Source organism: Poecile atricapillus, chromosome 4 (assembly GCF_030490865.1).
Source record: "Poecile atricapillus isolate bPoeAtr1 chromosome 4, bPoeAtr1.hap1, whole genome shotgun sequence".
In the NCBI taxonomy this organism is placed as follows: Eukaryota; Metazoa; Chordata; class Aves; order Passeriformes; family Paridae; genus Poecile; species Poecile atricapillus.
This window is the reverse complement of record NC_081252.1, coordinates 44,791,427-44,810,026: the sequence shown is the minus strand read 5'-3', so window position 1 is coordinate 44,810,026 and position 18,600 is coordinate 44,791,427. Positions and strand designations below refer to the sequence as shown.

The window sequence follows — 18,600 nt, the reverse complement described above, 5'->3', positions numbered from 1 at the left end:
GAAGTTACCAGAATGGTTTAATTAAATGTCTACTTGATCATTCATAGAAGCAGTTCATAAGCACTAATCTCTGACTAACATTTAACACAGGCATTCTGTTAGGACATACCAGTTTACAATACATAATTTTGACAAAGACTTCAAAGCAATGTATATATTTCTTATGAAACTAGTGCGGTCAAACTCATTGATCCATTGTCAGTACAGCCTCATTATCAAGTGCTGCGATCCAGTTGTGATATTTATTGCTTACAAATGCTTCAAACTACAGGAAATCTTTGGTAAAACCAAAATTGATAAAATTTTCACAATAGCTTTACATGTAGTATTGCACAACAAGGCTTCTTCAATACACAAGAAAAGAAGAGGAATGCTCAGATCCTCAGTGAGGAGATTAGAACTGTACAACATTCATTAGTTTACCACTCTAAGCAAAATTTCTTTCCATAAATGTTTAAAATATCTTCTGGTTTCTTTCAGCATATATGGACATTTATTTTTCAATCTATATTTGAAACAGAGGAGTAGTCAAATAGAACAATTTAAATAAAAATTGGCAGCTATACAGCATTTTTTTTTGTCTACTCTATGACAGCATCAGATCTTTTCAAGTCTGTTTACTTCACAAAAAACTCAAGAGGAAAGAAAAATGCTAAAAATAATCATAGTCCTCAGCCCTCTATGGAAAAGAGGAAAATAAGTTTCATGTCTATTCTTGAACATAGACATTTCTCTAGTGGTCCAATTGTGCAGATTCAAACCTAAGTGGCATTAAGCTGCTCTAAATGAGCTCTCAGCTCAGGACACAGTTCAGTTAGCAGCAGTTCCAGCAAAACCTGAAAAACAGAAAAGAGTTAAGATGATGCAGGTGCCAACCAAATAAGAATTTCTTCTTCCTGTCATTTTTAGATAATCACAAATAACCAAAGCACATAGGTTTGATTACATTCATCATTCGTGCAACTACTTTTCTTTCATCCCGAAGTTAGCACATGCCCTACCGATAACATGGGAAATGTCTTAAGGAGGCAAGTGTTAAGGGCAGCTCTGTTCAGATGGGGATTTCCCACCCAGTGTAAACAGGTGCTGTTCTCTTAAAGACTCCATAGCATCAAAAGCAAGCACCAGGGCATGCACCTTCTCTCTGGTGCTGGGGCAGCATTGTGTGACAGGCTGCTGTCTGGAATGTGAAAGAAGCACTTAGATCCAGCTGCATATTCCAATTAGTCCCAACAGCTGAGTGGAACTTTCAGAGGGCTGTCATGTCCTAACTATAAGCCAGTCCTGGAGCTCTGCTTCTCTAGGATTCTCCAAGGTATTTTCTAAGCTGTATGAAGAAATTAGTTTACACCTTATGAAGTCAGGCACATTGGATGTAGTAGAGGATCTCTTTTCAACAAAAACAATGCTGCTGTTAAACAGTTTTTTGTTATCCAAACTTAGTCAAGTGATCAAACCTAGAGCATCTGACTTATTAAAATAATAAATCTCTACAAAACCACATCCCCTAGGCTTTAATACTGAGTAAGTAGAGCTCGGTAAGTAACAGGATTATGAAGTTAAAAAGCTACTTTTCTGGTTACTCACATAAAGCAGATGCTTATTAGCCTTCCTCTCTTGCAACGCATTGAACACTTTCACTACACCATGACGGGCATTTTGTTGTCCAACAAGATTCTGCAGAGTATCTGCAACAAACATTACTTCAGTTTATATTGTTTCACTCATGCTAGGCAGAACCTCTGGCCAGAATCACAGAATCATCAATCTACTACCCAAAATCATAATCTTCAAGGTTGGAAGAGACCTTCAAGATCATGTAGTTGAACCATAAAGACCAATAAAGGAGGGGAAACAAAGCCACTGCACTTCATTAGCCTGTGGCTACAAGATACCCACAGTCCCAAACACTATGTTTTAAAAAAAACAGCTTGAAAAGAAACCCTTATTCACAAGTTACTCAGTAGATAATTGTGTGTACATCTTAGAAGTTTTAAGTGTTCTAACATGAGATATCAAATGCCTTTTCAGTAGTTCACCTCACTGAGTCAAGTCTTATCCCACACATCATTAAACCATTCACTTTAATATGCCTTCACAATTTCTACAATATTTAAAACAAATTTAGCACTAGAATTGCCTCTCAGTCTTCACAGAGAGTACTTCCCACAAGAAAGCAGTTAAGAGAATTCTAAATCAATTATTCACATTTTGGGTTAAATTAGAGAATAAATAGTGATTCAGTGCTCCATCATTCATCTAAGGTGCATTCAGCTATGTCCTAACATAGCTCAGAAACAAACAAACCAAATCAAACAATACCATAAACCAACTATAGAAAGCTCTTTAGGTGAGTACATGAGTATGTAACACAGGCAGTAAATGGAGAGTTGTTTATACATCAAATGACAAATATTTTGCATGCATACCTACTCCTTTTTTCCAGTAAAAGTTGATTAAAGTACCTAATGCATGGGGTATATGAGATATCTAAGTGAAGCCATAAAATAGCTCGTTCTCTTCAGATGGAGCAGAGAAAAAGCATTCAAGCTATGTTTAAGTGCATTTCCAAGTGCAAAAAGTAATGATTTTTTATTCTTTTCAGTTAGGTGCCTTTGGGTTTACATGATCTCTGGGAAGTCAGGAATACATAACAAGATTTCCTGTCCTGTCCTGTCAGTGGGACAGGATGGAGCATCTCAGAACAGTGCCCCAGAAGCATGCTGTCTGAAAAGGCAGCTGCTCAGGTTTGGCAGATAAGGGTAGGAAAGGAAAGTACTGAGGAAACCACTCCCATCTAGGATCCCCTCTTGCCCAGGCTGCAGATCTCAGTGCCCTGAGACCTCTTATCAGAAATAGCACAACACTGACAGCATGGGTCAATCCCTCTCTCTCCAACTCTGAAATATAAGAGGAAGAAGTAATTGGGGTGGTGCCACTCTCCCTGTTTGGCAAGTAATTCCAAGTAGTACAGCCACATACTTGCTCACAGAGAACCAACAGAGAGAGAACTGACTGAGGTTCCTTGAATATTATGCACAGAAATACAGAAATTTTGATTCTGCATCCACCAATAATATCTGAATCAAAGCCTTTTACTAGACAGGCAGGAAAGGCAAAGACTTAGACCAAAATCATCCTTATTTATGCAAATAACCATAATTTAGAACTCTACGGGAAAATAATTTGATTAACCAGTTTCCTTACTAGTTATTAAATCTTTGCCTAAGCAGAATCAAAGTGATCTCACCTGGAATGTTTTCAAGTAGTTTTTGCTGTGCTCTCTGTTTTGTGTCCTGCTTTTGTTCATCACTCTTGGCTCTTGGTGGTGGAGCTAACTTTCCGTTTGGCCAAAAAGCATCTCGAAACACACCAATGTAGTAAACAAGCATTGGTTCACTGAACATCCAGTGTACAGTGTCACGGATTTGCCTATAAAGAAGTGTAGAAGAGAGCCCATCAGAGCTAGACTTCCATGTTTCATCCATATTTATTCTTTTTACTCCTCAAAGTAGTGGAAGAGATTCTTTCTCATGTAATTTTGCCAATGTATCTGAGTTGATTTCATTGGCATCACAGCAGGTCATATTCAGCTCTGAGTGCTCTCGGATCTAGGTCACTCCACATACCTGACTTAGAGAAGGCTGCTTTTCAATGTAATCCACAAACATATGTTACAAATTATAAGTACTACATTGAAATATACATCAAAACTATATTTCAAGGGTGGGCACTACAAAGGCTCCACCAGGAAAAGTCACAAAAATCAGGTAAATAATTGTAGCAAACTCCAAACTAGTTGCCTGCAGAGATGTGCCTGCTAGGATAAAAATAGACAGATTTGATAGAAGCACAGTAAGTTCCTTCACAGATAGCAAAGCACGTTACTGAAGGGATTACAAATAGAGATAGCAGCCTCCTCCTGTAGCTGCACCACTCACTGTAGCCTTCAGCACCACAAGCCTAGGGTAGAGAGCAAGCTGCATTCAGTACTGCTGTCATGCAGCCAAACCCCTTAAAATCAATAAACATAAAATCAGCTTGCATGTAAAAAGCTACACAGGAACTTTGAATGTAAGCTATGATCATACATTCTCTCCCACTCTGTCCTCCTTCAGGCATTTTCCAGCTATCATCAGGGTATGAACAAATGAACCAATCAATTTAAAATTCAGTGAGTGGATACTGTCTGAGACCAGTCCAGTTTACTGCTATATAATATACATACAAGGCTTTAAAAGCCATGCTGGCATGTGCGAATTTAGTCACTGACTGTATGAAAAACAGCTTGTTATGCTGGCAGAACACTTCTGAAATTTGTTTCTGACCAGGGATAAAGCTTTCCACACAGAGGTGTTTACAGACAGGCATTCTCATAGCCTTAGGCAAGCCTCACCTGGCAACATAAAGATATTTCACATATCTGTGTTTTCGCTAATAAACATAGCATAGCTGTAAATTGAGCTGTGGAAAATAAATGCAGATTATCATATCCAACAGAATGTCCAGATTATTTTTTAACAGTTCTGCTGTCGGCCTTGGTTTCATAGAATGATGATAAATGTTCAGTTAAAGCAACAGCTACTTACTTGTTGATAGTTCTTCCAAAAGTGACTTGTACTAGTGCAATTAATGTTTTTCTGACCCACTTGAACACTAGAACAATGAAAAATGATAAAAAATAATGATCAAAAACTTAATAACATTACAGAACCCATGACCACTTGCAAAACCTTCCCCCTACTTCCCACTGAACCAAACCCAAACAACCCACTCCTACAGTAAACACATTGTTACAACCCTTTCTAAGATTCCATTAATTGTACAGAGGTTTTGTTTTTCTTGATTACATTCCTTGTACTGTTTGCTGTATGGTTTTTAAGTCTTGCAGATTATATAAGCATACATATAACATGCATTCTAGGTTATACTGTAAATTTTTATACATAAGAATATTTCAAGTTTATTGAGCAATGCAACTACTCAAAACCCTTTTTCTACTACAAAAAAACCAAATGTCCTCAAACTTCCCACCCTTTTCAGATCTTAGTATAGAGTACATACAGCAGCACCATTAAAATTCTGAAAACACTTTTACTCAAACCAAGCAGTCAGCTTTCCATTACAAATAAAGGAAACAAAAGTGAGTGCTTCCTAGTAATTACTGGTAAATCTTTCTTTCTACTGTTCACAATCACAATAAAGTCTATATTTGGAAGATACATCTGCCATTTTTGGAAGGTGCGACATTTTGCAATAGTTACCCTGTAAATAATTTTATAGAGCATCATGTGTGGCTGCACATTCAAATAGAAACAAAAAGAGTTTTCTTTATTACCATAATTCAGTTACATAAGGGGGGGTGGAGGGGTGGAAATCCAGTATTTAAATATATCAGAATTCTAGCATCATTTTCATTATAGCAATTGCAGAACTAAAATGCATATGTAATTAATTTAGAACATAAAAACATTAATCTTAGTAAATATTAAATATGTAAATATTTAACTAAAATATTAAAACTGTATTAAATATTAACATAATAGTGTATAATGTAATTTGTATAACATTAAAAATATTAATTAAATTATATTTCTTTGTCAGAGACATGTCCTATAATAAAGCCATCTTTCCTTCCTCAAGAATTCTTACAATCTAACAAACAGCCTATTTACAAAAAGCATCCTACTGTCCTTTTTTCCCTTTTTTTCTAATTTTTCATGAAAAATTTAAAAATATTAAGTGCAAATGGTCTCCTCTACCACTTACATTTTTATAGCCCTTTTATATTGCAATTTCACTTTTGAATGAAAGCTCCAAAGTTATGAGCTACTGAAGAATAGCTTGGTTCCAAACTGGCAGTATGGATTGCAAGAATGTTTCCACTTATTGAAACACAAAAAAAAATCTGAATTACAAAGTGCCCTACAGAGCCAAGAGACTCCATTAGCAATTGAGCAGGTTTACATCTTACTTCCTCGCAGTTCAAAAATCTCTCCAATCAGCATGAAACACGGTTCAGCAAGAGAGTCCTTCTTCCCATCCACCTCCTCTCCGTAGTCCGACAGGTCACTGTCCTCTTCCGTTTCTTCCTAGGAAGAGAAGGACAACATGAGTATGTGCTGTAGTTCCCCAGCCTTCTTCCAGAATGGATTTAGTTACTGCCATGCTCTGGGGAAGGAGCATAGCCAGTCCTCTCAAAAAACAGCATTAGAGCCAAAAATTGCTGCTGGCAGGATCTGGCAAACAGCTGCCTCACTAGGGGCTTTGAAAACTTCCCATTGGCCTAAAGTAATGAGGAACTGCACTGCTGGAATCATCAGCACTGATGTATCTTCTGCTTGCAGCCTTGCCTCAGTAAACACCTCAATGCTGCCCAGATTTTCAGAATCTACTGCCTATATTGCCCTACCAACACCAGCTGGATAAAAGAAGGCTGGTGATGTGGGAGTCGTGTACTGCTAGGAAACAGGTGAGAGCTGTAAGCAGGAGATGGCACTCAACAGTGTTTGTGATTGCAAAGCCTTTGCAAAGCCTCCTCTGACACAACACCCATAAAAAACCATTCAGAATGGGGAGCTAGCCAGCTGGAGCTGTTTGCTATGCAAACAGCTGGGAAGAAAAGGGGAAAATGTGGTTATTGCACAGGGAGAAGCAGGTAGCTGGCTCTCCAGGAGAACAGACTGCCTTCACAGCTGAAGCCACTCAGCTGGATCAGATACAAACCAGCTGTCCTTGAAGTAAGATGGGAACCAAACCCAGCAGTGGAAAGGGAACTGGCCACTGCAGAGACAAGCAGCATTAATGAATTATTAATTATCTTACACAATATTAATGAAATATTAATTATCTTACACAATATTGTCACACTTAGTGACCTGAGCTGGAGGAAACCCAAGCACCAAAGGGAGAAGTGTTATTCAGATAGACTCCCAGAAGATGACTGGGCTGAACCACCTCAATTCTGGCAGTACCATTTATTCAAGAGTGAAAGGCAGAAGCAGGTTGTTTCTCACTGTCATGAAGATTGCTTCAGGATCAGGACTAAAACACCTATCATTACTCCTGGAAGCCAACATATCCCTTTGCTTTCCTGGATCTTCCCCTGCCCACTGCCTATGCTTCAAGCAAAGCTAAAGAGAAGCAGACCTGACCTCCACTTAGGCTGGTGCAATGCCCCAGTCTCTGGATCAGGAATGGTCAGAATGATGTGCAAATTTTCTTCAGCCTGGTTTTCAGAGATACCAGTAATCTCTTCCTTTCATCCTCATCATTTGATCATCTAATATTGGTTTATTTTTCTGCTATTCAATGAATCTCCTGTCATTTAGAAAATGCAACAAGAACTGTCAATTCTTACACTAAGTGCATTTTCTATCGAGTAGATTTATAAACCTAAAAGCCCTTCTTTCTAGATGATTTCAACTGCATTTTTGCTCTGATTTGGTTTTGGTCCAGAGAGCTAAGAAATACATTTCTTAGACAGGGAGTGAACCCTGTCCAAGGAGTATATATAAAGAAATTGCTGCAGTATCTAATCCTGAAAACAACACTCAAGAGACAATATTATTGCTCCAACATATATTTGAAAAATGTGAGATGAGATAGAGGCAAAGAGAAAGCTGAATGACAGCATTCTCTACTACTAAGTCCAAAATACAAACTAAACCGGGAATCCTCAGTTACAAAAAGAACACTATTATACCAGATTTACATGTGGTTTAACACAACTAACTTCATTTATGACTTTGTACCAAATAATTTAACTCCAGTTTAAGTGCTTTAGGAAGGTATCCAAGATGGTGTCAGTGGGGCAAGACTGAGCTAGCCCAAAGCTCTTACTGAAAGACATGGGAGTCCAAGAAACCACAGAGCTAATCCCAGACTGTCTCACAATCCATCTCCCTCCATTTTATTTCATTATTTTCACTTTAGGACAATGGTTTGACATACTCATTCACAGGGTCTAACAGTTCCCACCATCTGTATTGTGCTGTCTTCTCTTATGTGTAAGCTTAAGGAAAGAAGGGAGAAGAGAGGGAAGAGAAATGTGAAGCAGGATGGTCTTTGTCTGCATTTTCACAGTGCCTGGCACAATACACTCTACCCAAAATTAAGCTCCTAGTCCCACAAGTAATAAATAGTATTAAATTTAAACTCAGTAAGAAGTTATGTTCGAACTCCTCTGTGAACTCCTCTGTTGCCACACTCTGTGGGCATTTTTTGCTCTACTTCCTTTTCAGTAACAGTTGCATAATTTCTGCTTTGTTTATTTGTTCTTTCGCCTCTCACACACTAGTATTAAAAATTCTCTTTCCTTCTCCTGTATTTCCTAACTATTTCCTCCTACAGATTGCCATAATACAATATCTATGCAGTCTGGCTTTGTCTTGAGGATGTTTTTCAATTAAATAGCAAAATACAAATAGCTTCACACTTCGATGCTTTTATGCTACTTCTACCCAACAGTCATTTTAGTGAAAGCACTTGTGATTTTAGAACTCCAGTACTTCTATAAAAGTATAAAACTAGTTCCTCAAACTTTCTTTATATTTATTACTCTGAAATGAGGAACATTAATTCAGCATCTAGATGCAAACACAGAATAATTTTTAGAGATAAATATATATTTCTGAGATGCAAGACCACCTTTCTCCCTATTAAAAGACAAGAACTGTAAAAAGCCTATTACTGCTCCCCAAACTCAAATTATCTTGCATAAGACCTATCCACTCCAGACAGCTACAGCATGTAAGAAATTAACTGTTTCATATGAATTTTGTTTAACATATAACTAAAAGCAGGGATAGAAACAGGTCCTTGAATGTTGCATTATCTGAGCATGAACACCACAGAATAGAGTGACATGGAATTATGGTCAATTTAGTCAATTAACTATTTTAGTCACTAATCTATTATTCATTGCATTTTGATAAACAAAGGGCTTTTATGGCATAATAACACATTCTCCAACTGGTTTGCCCACATCAGCTCCTGCATGCATTTGCAAATTCCCTCAGTAAGCCTGTACTATTTTCCCACAGTTTCTTGTCAAAACTAGCTCTCCTTCAGAAGTTGTCCTGAAATTATAAAGGATACACAGCTGTTCTTGCCAAGAGAATATTCCCAAGTGAGAATTATATTTACATGCCAAAACCCCTCTGAAATATACATGTTCAGAACGCAAAAAGTGGAAAATTTGGCTATAAAAAAATAAACACATGAATGGCAATTTGTTTATTTGTGATAGCTTACACATTTGCCTATATGCATGCACCAAAAGGCAGGAAACCTATTTTTTTAATAAACATCTTTTCAATTCAGAGGCTGCTCTTATTTCTGACTCTTTGTTCACCTACAGTAAATTACAAATGACCTTTGGAAATATTGCCTGCCATTCCAATACTAATGACTCTCCCTGCTTACTTAGGATAAGTAATTAAATTTGGGAAGATTACTTTTCTAGCACTTACCTCCTGATGAGAAAACAAATCACCAGGAAGTCTTTCTAAAAATGAGGAGAGTGAAAATGATGACTTCTTTCCTTGCACATCAATAACTTTGAGGTGCTCTGGGGAGGGGCTCAAGAAGGCATAAAGTGCTTCACTCTGGCAGAGTCTTTCATCAGAGAGTAATTTCTAAGAAATAAAAATAATGACATATTACAACACAGCAACACATCAATTAAATATTTCTTGTTAAGGAATAACATATGTTGAAGCATCCAATAATACTGTTTAAGTCACAGCTCAGAGGTAGTGTGGGAAAAAAAAGTCCCTATCTCACAAAGATACTTTAAGAACATATTTCTAAAGTACTGGAACTAGTAAGAATAAAGCTTTTAATCTTAAAACTTTCTTGTTTTTTAACAGTTTCTCATTTGTAAGGAGTTTATTGTAAAGAGTTTTAGCTGAAAGTGGCAATTAATTATTCATTATATATAATTCCTTAATTAATCAAAGTTTAAATTAACTTACCACTAGAGGAATGGTTACTATCCATCAAGCTCATCTCAATTTCAGGCATTTTGGACAACTTTGGTATTTATAGTGTCAAAACTTACATTTGACCTATTTGTTCCAGGCTCTTCATGCAATAGAGAGGCACCAGCCTCTCTATTCTGTTTAGATATCTGTTGGTTTTGTCTTTATTTTCTTACCTGCAGAAAGTTATTAAGCTGGTTCTTGGATTTCTCCATGAATTTCTGGTCTATGGATTTGAAGGGCAGCTTGCTGAGAGAAGGCAACTGAACTTTCTTTAATGATGGAAAACACTGTGTAGGAGAAAGGAGAGATCAATTAAGATGTATGCAGAGAAGAAGACAGGTGGTTCAGAATGGAAATGAAGAGACTCCTTTTTGCTCTCATCTCCCTTTCACACCCCTCTCAAGAAACCATTTTCCCTTTTCCACTATGGGCTGACACATCTAAACCCTTTCCCTTTATAGCAGCATTATCTATTCCTTATCAGACAGAAAGGTTAAAGCACTGTGGAAAAGGTCCCAACCTTCTCTCTCCCCAAAAGCTATTGTTCCTAATACTTTCCTAGAAGCAAGACATAAAATCTCATTCTTATAGCAGGTTCTATGACACTACAGAGCATATACCATTTTGAAATGGGGTTAGTCCAGGAAAACATTATTAAGGGGAAAAAAATAATTATAAATCAGTTCTACAAACATCTGTTAGAGACCAGAAATATGCAGATAGAAATCTAGCTCCAAAGGGCTAAAAGCCAAAAGGCTGACATCAAAACTGGCAGCGTTAAATTTTTATCATTCTGCCAAATTTTGATAGTTTGTATGTCTTCCCTCCCTTAGACAGGATTCGTACCTCACTCAGTTTGCGGTGTAGGTTCTGAAACTCATTGAGCTTCCTGGGAACAGTCCAGTTCTTAGTTTCAGCTCCACCAACTTCTTGTAAACTCACCATGACAGAGTAACAGGGCACTTGTTCTCCATTCTCTTCTAAAACCTTGTGGGGGAAGAAAAACAGATAGGATAATCTCTGTTGAAAGTAAACAGTGGAACATTTGAGCTGCCAGATGACCAGCTTGCAAACTCAGTCACCAGTCCCACACTTCACGTGAGATTTGAAAGCTACATATGGAGCAATTCCCTTCATGAACTAACCTTCACCCAAAATGCTGTGCCAGTCCTGAATCAGCCCTCCAGCTAACCACTATTACACTTTTACATACAGTTTTGCAATGCTGTCCATCAGCAAAGTCTCCCTGACGTGTCTTCTTCAAACAGCTGAGTGTATTTTGGTTTTTAAGGTACTTCCCATGTAGCTTTGTGATTGCTCATCAATATTCCATCTCTCCTATCCGCATTTACCTGAGTGTTTTCCCTTTATTTCCACCCTCCCTTCCCAGTGCTTCTGCTGAGGCTCACCCACACACCAGGCATAGCAGCTCTGCAGCTGGGTCCTGCAATAGCTGGTGCTGTTACAGAGCGATTTCTCTGCTCACTCGAGCTGTTCTCCTTGCAGAGTTCATGGTATCCATGCACTATTTCTGAGGGACTCACAACTTTACAAAAATACTACTGAATCCAACTACAATCCTCAGCCAGAGGAAGGAGAAGCAATTAACTATATTGTGCAAACAGGAAGCAAAGTTAAACATCTTTTCTTGAGACAATGGCAGCAGTGTGAGCACACTGTTTCTTAATTTGATATAAGAATTGACGTAAGAATTTCATCCTTATGTCCTATTGGTAGTAAATTTTTGTTTACTTATTTTGAAGAGACACCCAAATTGATTATGAAAGACAAATAAGGGAAATGCATAAAATATTTCACTCTAGAATGCTTGTCTTTATATACATGCAAATAATGAAAGGTAATTATAAAATACGACTCCCAGTCTTTTAGAGCAAAGTTATAACTTTAAAGCTTTTTTAAAAGACTATTTAACTAATTAGGATAAGAATAAACTTTAAAATTCATATAGTTATGACCTCTTTTCTGAGAAGCCTGACCAGTAGAGATCTGACCACACAATGCTATTGATGAATAATTTGACAAGCAACTACATCACCGTTGTAAAGGCCACATGACTGAAATGCACATTCATATTTTTAAGCTATTCAGAGCTGTGCATTGATAATATTCCCTGTGATACATTCTCATAAAGCTGCACAAGGACCACTGGGAAGCCAAGTCTGAGGCCCAGATTTCACAAATCTCTGTCAAAAAGCTGCAGCAGCACTCAGACAGAATACAAAGCACCAGCCTGAATGCCTGCAAATGTGCCTGGTTCTCAGCGCAGCTATTTGGAGAAGTGCCTATCTCCTGCCAGACTACTGCAGAAATAGATGCTTGAACAGCCTCCAAGATGCAGGTCAGAGAGACATGGTGCAGAACATCTGGGATCGTCTGGGGCAGTCCCTGCCCTGTCTACCCTGAGCTAGATTGGATCTGTGTTTTTAGGTGACTCACAAACACCTCCTGGCTGTCCTTTTTCAATACTGGGAGATCAGTGATAAAATTGCTGAGTCATGCCTATGATTCTCCATGCCAAATTTGTTCCCAGGGCAGGGATTTGCATGCGTAGGGTCATCTGCACTGTAATTGTCAGGAGAGAGCTATCCCTCTGAAAGCACGTTCACAAAATGGGAGGACTTAGTACTCCTGCTTCAAGTAAGGGTCTACGTGCAGAATCATCTATATTCCAATTACTAGATGAAGACACATTACAGCCTTTTTTCAAGTATCCTCGTACAAATACTGAAAATGTTCAGCATCTTAGGAATGCAAACTTTTTTATCAGCTTAGGTACTTGTGAATTTGTTTTTCCAAATTAAAGAGTCAACAAGAAAACAGAAAAATTAAATGTTAGGAGGCCTTCTAAACCAGGAGATCCAGTCCTTTGGTGTTAGCAGGCACCATCTCATACAATTGCTATCTTGAGTGAATTCAAACTAGAGAGCCCCATTCCTCTGATTCTCCCTTTTGCTAAGTTAAGCAAACAAAAGTGCTTTCAGAACCACTTCTCATGCAAGAAGTTCCTCATTCAAATCCACCCTTCTTAAGGGACACAGCCCAGCACCTGCACAGCAACTGTAAAACTTCCTCATCTTGAGTGGAAACTCCCCTCCTAATGTATTCAAGAGTTGCATTTACCCTTGACAGACCTGCAGCCCACTCAAGATGGGCTGCACATCTGAAAGCCACTAGCATATCTACTGTTTCCAGCCAAAAGGTGTTCCAAGGGTCAGAGCTGAAGCCCAGAGGTCCTGCTGAACACAAACCTTGCATGCCACACCATGAGACTGCACTTCTAATACTCCTACCCAAAACATGATCCAGCTTTTTCCCAACCTTCCTAACCATTTTCTAGCCCAGGTGCTGCTGGTACAGTGCCAAGTACAGGGGGAAAAAATCACTTCTCTTTCCCTGGTGGCCACACTATTTCTGATACAAGCCAGGATGCATTTGGCCTCCTTGGCCACCTGGGCACGCTCCTGGCTCATGTTCAGACAGTTGTCAACCAGCAGCCCCAAGTTCTTGTCTGTTGAGCAGCTTTTCAGCCACCTCTTGTCCAAGTGTGTAGTGTGGTAACCACAAGAAACATGGCATTTTTTCACCTTATTCGGATCTACAAACTCAATTTGTTATGAAAGAAATAGATTTTTTAAAATATGTTATACTCTGAAATATGTTATATTTTTTGGACAAGGGAGACAGAATGTCCTTTACAATTTTAAATTATATAAGGCCAAAACCATTAAAGGAAGCAGATCAAGTTGGGTTATTCAGCTCTAAGTTATGTACCTGTAATGAGTAAGAGACTCACAGAATTACAAAATTTGCTGTGATAGACCTCCTCAATCTGCATGTTCCTGCTTATTTTTCAACCTCTACCAATCAACCAAAACATGGAGTCTCCAACATCAATTTTATCTGAAATATGAGGTACCAAAAGACACCTAGAGATTATATTATTTACACTGATTTTTATATATATATATAGTTCACGCACATAGATTTAGTATATTTAAATGACTCAAAACTATAAAGACTGAAAGATTCAAGCTAAGAGATTACAAACAGGAGTTCAGACAAAGTTTTTTCTAAGACTTTAAGTATTTTTTTTGTGCCTTCTCTTAACTGATTTGGTAGATCAGTTTAAAAGGTCAATGACTGGCTATTACACTTTCAGGTCAAGGTCTATAGCAAAATTCACTAAACTTTTCTGCTGAACAATAGGGCCAAGGCTTTCTCTTTCTAAGATCACAGAGCTATATTCTGGGATTGGCAACAACATATTTTGCAGACATAAAAACTATGTCACCTACTCATGCCCCCTGAAATCATCCACTGCAGCTACAATATTTCCAAGCAATTAATTAACAGAGATAACGACAACAGCCATGTTTTCTCCAGCCTACCCTTTGAAGCATGGAGCTGCAAACAGCATAATTAATAGAAGCCTATATTTAATTACCTAAGTTATAGCTAAGGCAGCAAGCAATTAAAAGCCTCTTCGAACATCCCTCTAATTTAGCCAAACCACCTTCTCCTCTGGTAATGAGAGAGATGCTGGACGGTTGTATATGGTTACATATGTGCAGAAAGCTGCCATTCTGCAGTTTTTCTGCACACAGAGTTTACCAGACTTTAAGACCAGGCTTCAAAAGCTACAAATAACTTAAGAAGACAGCTTAAGAATTTTTCAGTTTTCAATGTTGTCACTTGCAAACAACATTAAAAGAAAACCAAATCCAGATGGTTTCACATGGAGAATTTGGTTTTAAAACTGGCACCTTACATTTTTTGACCTGTTGGATTTATTTCTTCTTTTACAATGACTTTAACTGTAGACAGACCTATCACTGGCTTGCAAGAGCTTAAGACACAGCCAAATGAACTCCACAGCACATCCTTTTTGCCTCCAACAAACTATTACCTCAAGAAAACTATTTATATTCATTTCAGGAACATTTTCTTAATGGCATACAAAGGCAAGCCAGTAGAGACCAAATAAACCTTTAGTTCTTTGTAGTGATACTGTCAAGAAGATTTCTTATGTATGTCAGCCTACACCTTCTACACAACAAGCATTCACTGAGTTCCTTTCATGGTAAGTGTTAACAGAGAACGAGAAAATTGTGATACTTTTTGTTTTCATTACAATTTTCACATGCATTCTACAATTGTCTGCCTACACCCAAATGGAACAGCAGAACAAGACAAAAAAAAAGTAAGAACTTATTCAACTTACAGATATAAAGCACTTTCTGGGCATTCAGGCCCCTTGAAACTGTACAGCCATTAAATACAATAATAGAAAACACAAAAAGTATAAGCACTGCATCTTTGAGACATAGCAGAGACACAACTGCACCCAAGTGCAATAGCATGGTAATATAGGAAGAGACAGTTCTCATGAAAAACAGTGCCCCTAAGATTGCAACTTACTTTACTCAGTGCCAAAATTTGTTTATGTACATGCAGGTAATTTTTATAACTCGATTACAATAGTGTCTGAGGAACAGAAACTGTGTATGCATCATAGTAGCCACTGGGGAAAGAGAAGAGGAGCTCAGAAGAGGCTAGGGTTCTTTCCCCCACAAGTAAATTTTAAGTATAAACAAGCATAAGGAAAGTATCTATACATTTTTCTTCTGCTTTTCATTCAAGTTTGAATAGACCTAGAAGATAAAAAGCCAGAAAAAAAATCCCCTACCTCTCCTGAGACAATGAAGGCTTTCCACATGCCAAGATTCTCACACCACCAGTCTGTTCTTGCAATGTGCAGCTGAAGGTCACTGTGCTCTCTCTCCATCAGAGTAATTTCATCCTTCAGCTTAGAAACAATCTGCAGAGAAAAGTTTACTCATTACAATTTGTAGGAAAAAGCTTGTACAGCACACAAGCTTTATGTCTTTAGAGACACTGTTCCGAAAGAAAAAGAGGTACAAAAGCAGGGGGAGAAAAATTAATGTGGATTAAAATTTTAAAAAAATAACAAGTGAGGGAATTGACGATGCTTCCAACTTCTAGAGTACACAACAATCTTATAGGTCAACCCTCACACTCAAATAAAAAACAAGTTACAACTACCATCATACTGCCAGCATAAAAGACACTTCAGATAGGATTATATCTTACATATGGTATGCTTTATAAGAACTTGAAATTGCCATTAATGAAATACACCTCACTGAAGACATCTTTAGCATTTTCAGGTATACATCGTGACTGAAGAAACTGGGAATAGATCTCATTTCTAAGAATTTAGCTATGTTAGAAATCACCCAAAGTTATCACTTATTTCATTTTAGTTTTGAGAAGACAAGGATTTCTTATTGTGGAAAACACAAAAAGTAGCCAATCATCCTGCCAGTATGACAAGAGAAGATGGAATATGCATAAGATGAGATGTTAGAAGCACAGCAAAGCAAATGACACTCTTTCGTTTTTAAATATGATATACCACTTAGCCAAGTTTATCAGTTCAATCACTTACACAAGTGGTATGTTCTACAGAGCTACAGGATTTCTATCTTGTTCAGAATTTTTGTCTCATGTCAGATGTAAAATATTATCCATGTGACAGCTATATAACAATTTTCTAAGAAATACCTCACCTTCAGAATAATTTTATATTTAACTTTATTTGCTATCAATGCTGAAGCTTCTCTAGTCACCTTACATTGACTCCAGCAGCATCCAGGAACATTCAAATGCAGAACATGTGGTAAGATTTTTATCGTAAGTAAACAGCTGTTACATTTACAAACCAAATATTGAGACTTTACAATAATACTGGATCAATTTTACTATTCTGTTTCAGAGATGTGCCTATTTTCCAAGACAAAGAATATTTTAGAAACAAAAATATACATAGAAAAACCCACAACACTTCAGTAGGGGTACAATCCCCACCTCCCAAAGAGCCTAAGTATAGAAAGAATATAACAATTATGGTTTCAAGAATGCAAAGAGAACATAGAACATTCATGGTAATGGAGCACTATATAAAGGTTTAGTTATATAGAATCATAGAATGGCTTGGGTTGGAAGGGACACACCTTGCAACAGCTGCAAATATTTTCAGTTTGCAGTACCCTCTGGCAGAAGTAAGATGTGGGAGGGACAGAGGGGATGAAGCTAGCCAGGGTGGCCTCAAACTCTAATGTCTACATCTTTCTCCTGGAGGTAGCTATGCCCAGAGCTGGGGCAGCAGAGAATGAGTGGGGTGTCAACTCCTTTTCAGACAAGCATCTTAGCGCTCACCCTGAGTGAAGGAAAAATGTATAGAGAAGCCAGGTTCTGAGCAATGACTAATAACCAGGTACATTTTTGTCATCCCTGGCAGCAGGATTTTAGGAAAACATCTTGGATACTTGTTCATCTTACCCACCATCTACCATCTGCAACTGAATCCCATTACGCCTGACAAGACAGGCCCAACTGCATCTAAACAAATGGCCTGTAGTATCAACACAGATAAGTTGGCCCAAGCTATGTGCAAGTCACTTGCTTCTCTTGAGTATACTCTCAGATTGCTTACCTGTTTAACTTTGCAAAGAGAAAAGGATTATTTTATGTTTGCCCTAGCCCAGAAATTTAAAATTTCATATCCTTCAGAAATTTTCCTTTGATAACAGCGTGTTTTCTCCCAGCTCCTAGTAAAGGAATCAGTCACTCCTAAAGGTTTGGGGTTTTTTATCCCTCAGCCGAAGGAAGTTCCAGAGCTGGCACTGCAGAGGAGGGAGTTGTGCTGTGTCCCCAAGAGCTGGCAGAGGACACGGGAGCTGGCCAGCATATCCCCCCGGACAGCGCCGCAGCAGCGGCCGGTGCTGGACACTGCACAGCAGGGAGGCAAGGGAGAAACACCCCTTGCCACCAACAAAGCAGCAAGACCATGGGAGAGTGATCATTATTCCATGGCCAACAAAGCAATATATATCGCATTCACAATTTTAATTGCAATAGCTTTTAGATATGAGGAAAACAAACAATTAAAACTAAGTTCTAGTTTCACCTTCTATTTAACAAGTTGACTGAAATAACCATCTGACGTGTCCAAAATGTGGCAAGTGGATATTACACAAACATATACATATCCAAAAAAAAAAAATTTCAAATAAAAGAACTGAAGACACTACTGGTATGTACCTTTTTATCGGGTTTTGGTGAATTACAAATGGAATTTAGAGCCTGTTTCTTATACTCAAGCTTGTCATTTAGCTGGCGAAGTTTATTTACAGCATAACTGGCTTGTTCGTTAATTCTTGTGCTGCATTCTTCAGTAGCTTCGTCACAACTTTGGCTCTAGGAATAGAGGATGGAGGTAATTGCTACATCAATATGAGAAAAGACACAGTTATTCATAGAATGATAGAATGTTTCAGCTGGAAGGGACCTTAAAGATCACGCAGTTACAATCTCACTGCCATTGCCATGGACACTTTCCACTAGCCCAGACTGGTCAGAGCCTCATGCAGCCTGGCCTTGAATGCTGCCAGGGATGGGGAAGAAGGTGGCTTATTGTTTGCTCTGCAAGTTTTTTATATATAAGAACACTTCTCGATACAGATGAAAATGTAGGTATAACAGATATTCCAACCATCAGCAACACGAAATG

General features: G+C 38.2%; 1 protein-coding gene across 2 annotated transcripts in view; it reads right to left on the bottom strand.

Annotated features, from left to right (window-relative positions):
* Window positions 1–585: 585 nt before the first annotated feature.
* SNX25 (sorting nexin 25) overlaps window positions 586–18,600 on the bottom strand; it is an 82,583-nt gene continuing 64,568 nt past the window's right edge. Inside the window, exons 10-19 of one of the 2 annotated variants that reach the window (XM_058837346.1) lie at window positions 18,132–18,287; window positions 15,694–15,825; window positions 10,833–10,973; window positions 10,160–10,273; window positions 9,474–9,638; window positions 5,975–6,092; window positions 4,590–4,656; window positions 3,251–3,432; window positions 1,588–1,688; window positions 586–836 (exon numbers count right to left, since the gene is read on the bottom strand). In XM_058837346.1, coding sequence (XP_058693329.1) covers window positions 762–836; window positions 1,588–1,688; window positions 3,251–3,432; window positions 4,590–4,656; window positions 5,975–6,092; window positions 9,474–9,638; window positions 10,160–10,273; window positions 10,833–10,973; window positions 15,694–15,825; window positions 18,132–18,287 — 1,251 coding nt within the window. In that variant the 3' untranslated portion in view covers window positions 586–761. The remainder of the gene's footprint in view (window positions 837–1,587; window positions 1,689–3,250; window positions 3,433–4,589; window positions 4,657–5,974; window positions 6,093–9,473; window positions 9,639–10,159; window positions 10,274–10,832; window positions 10,974–15,693; window positions 15,826–18,131; window positions 18,288–18,600) is intronic. The other variant, XM_058837348.1, reaches the window with a different exon arrangement.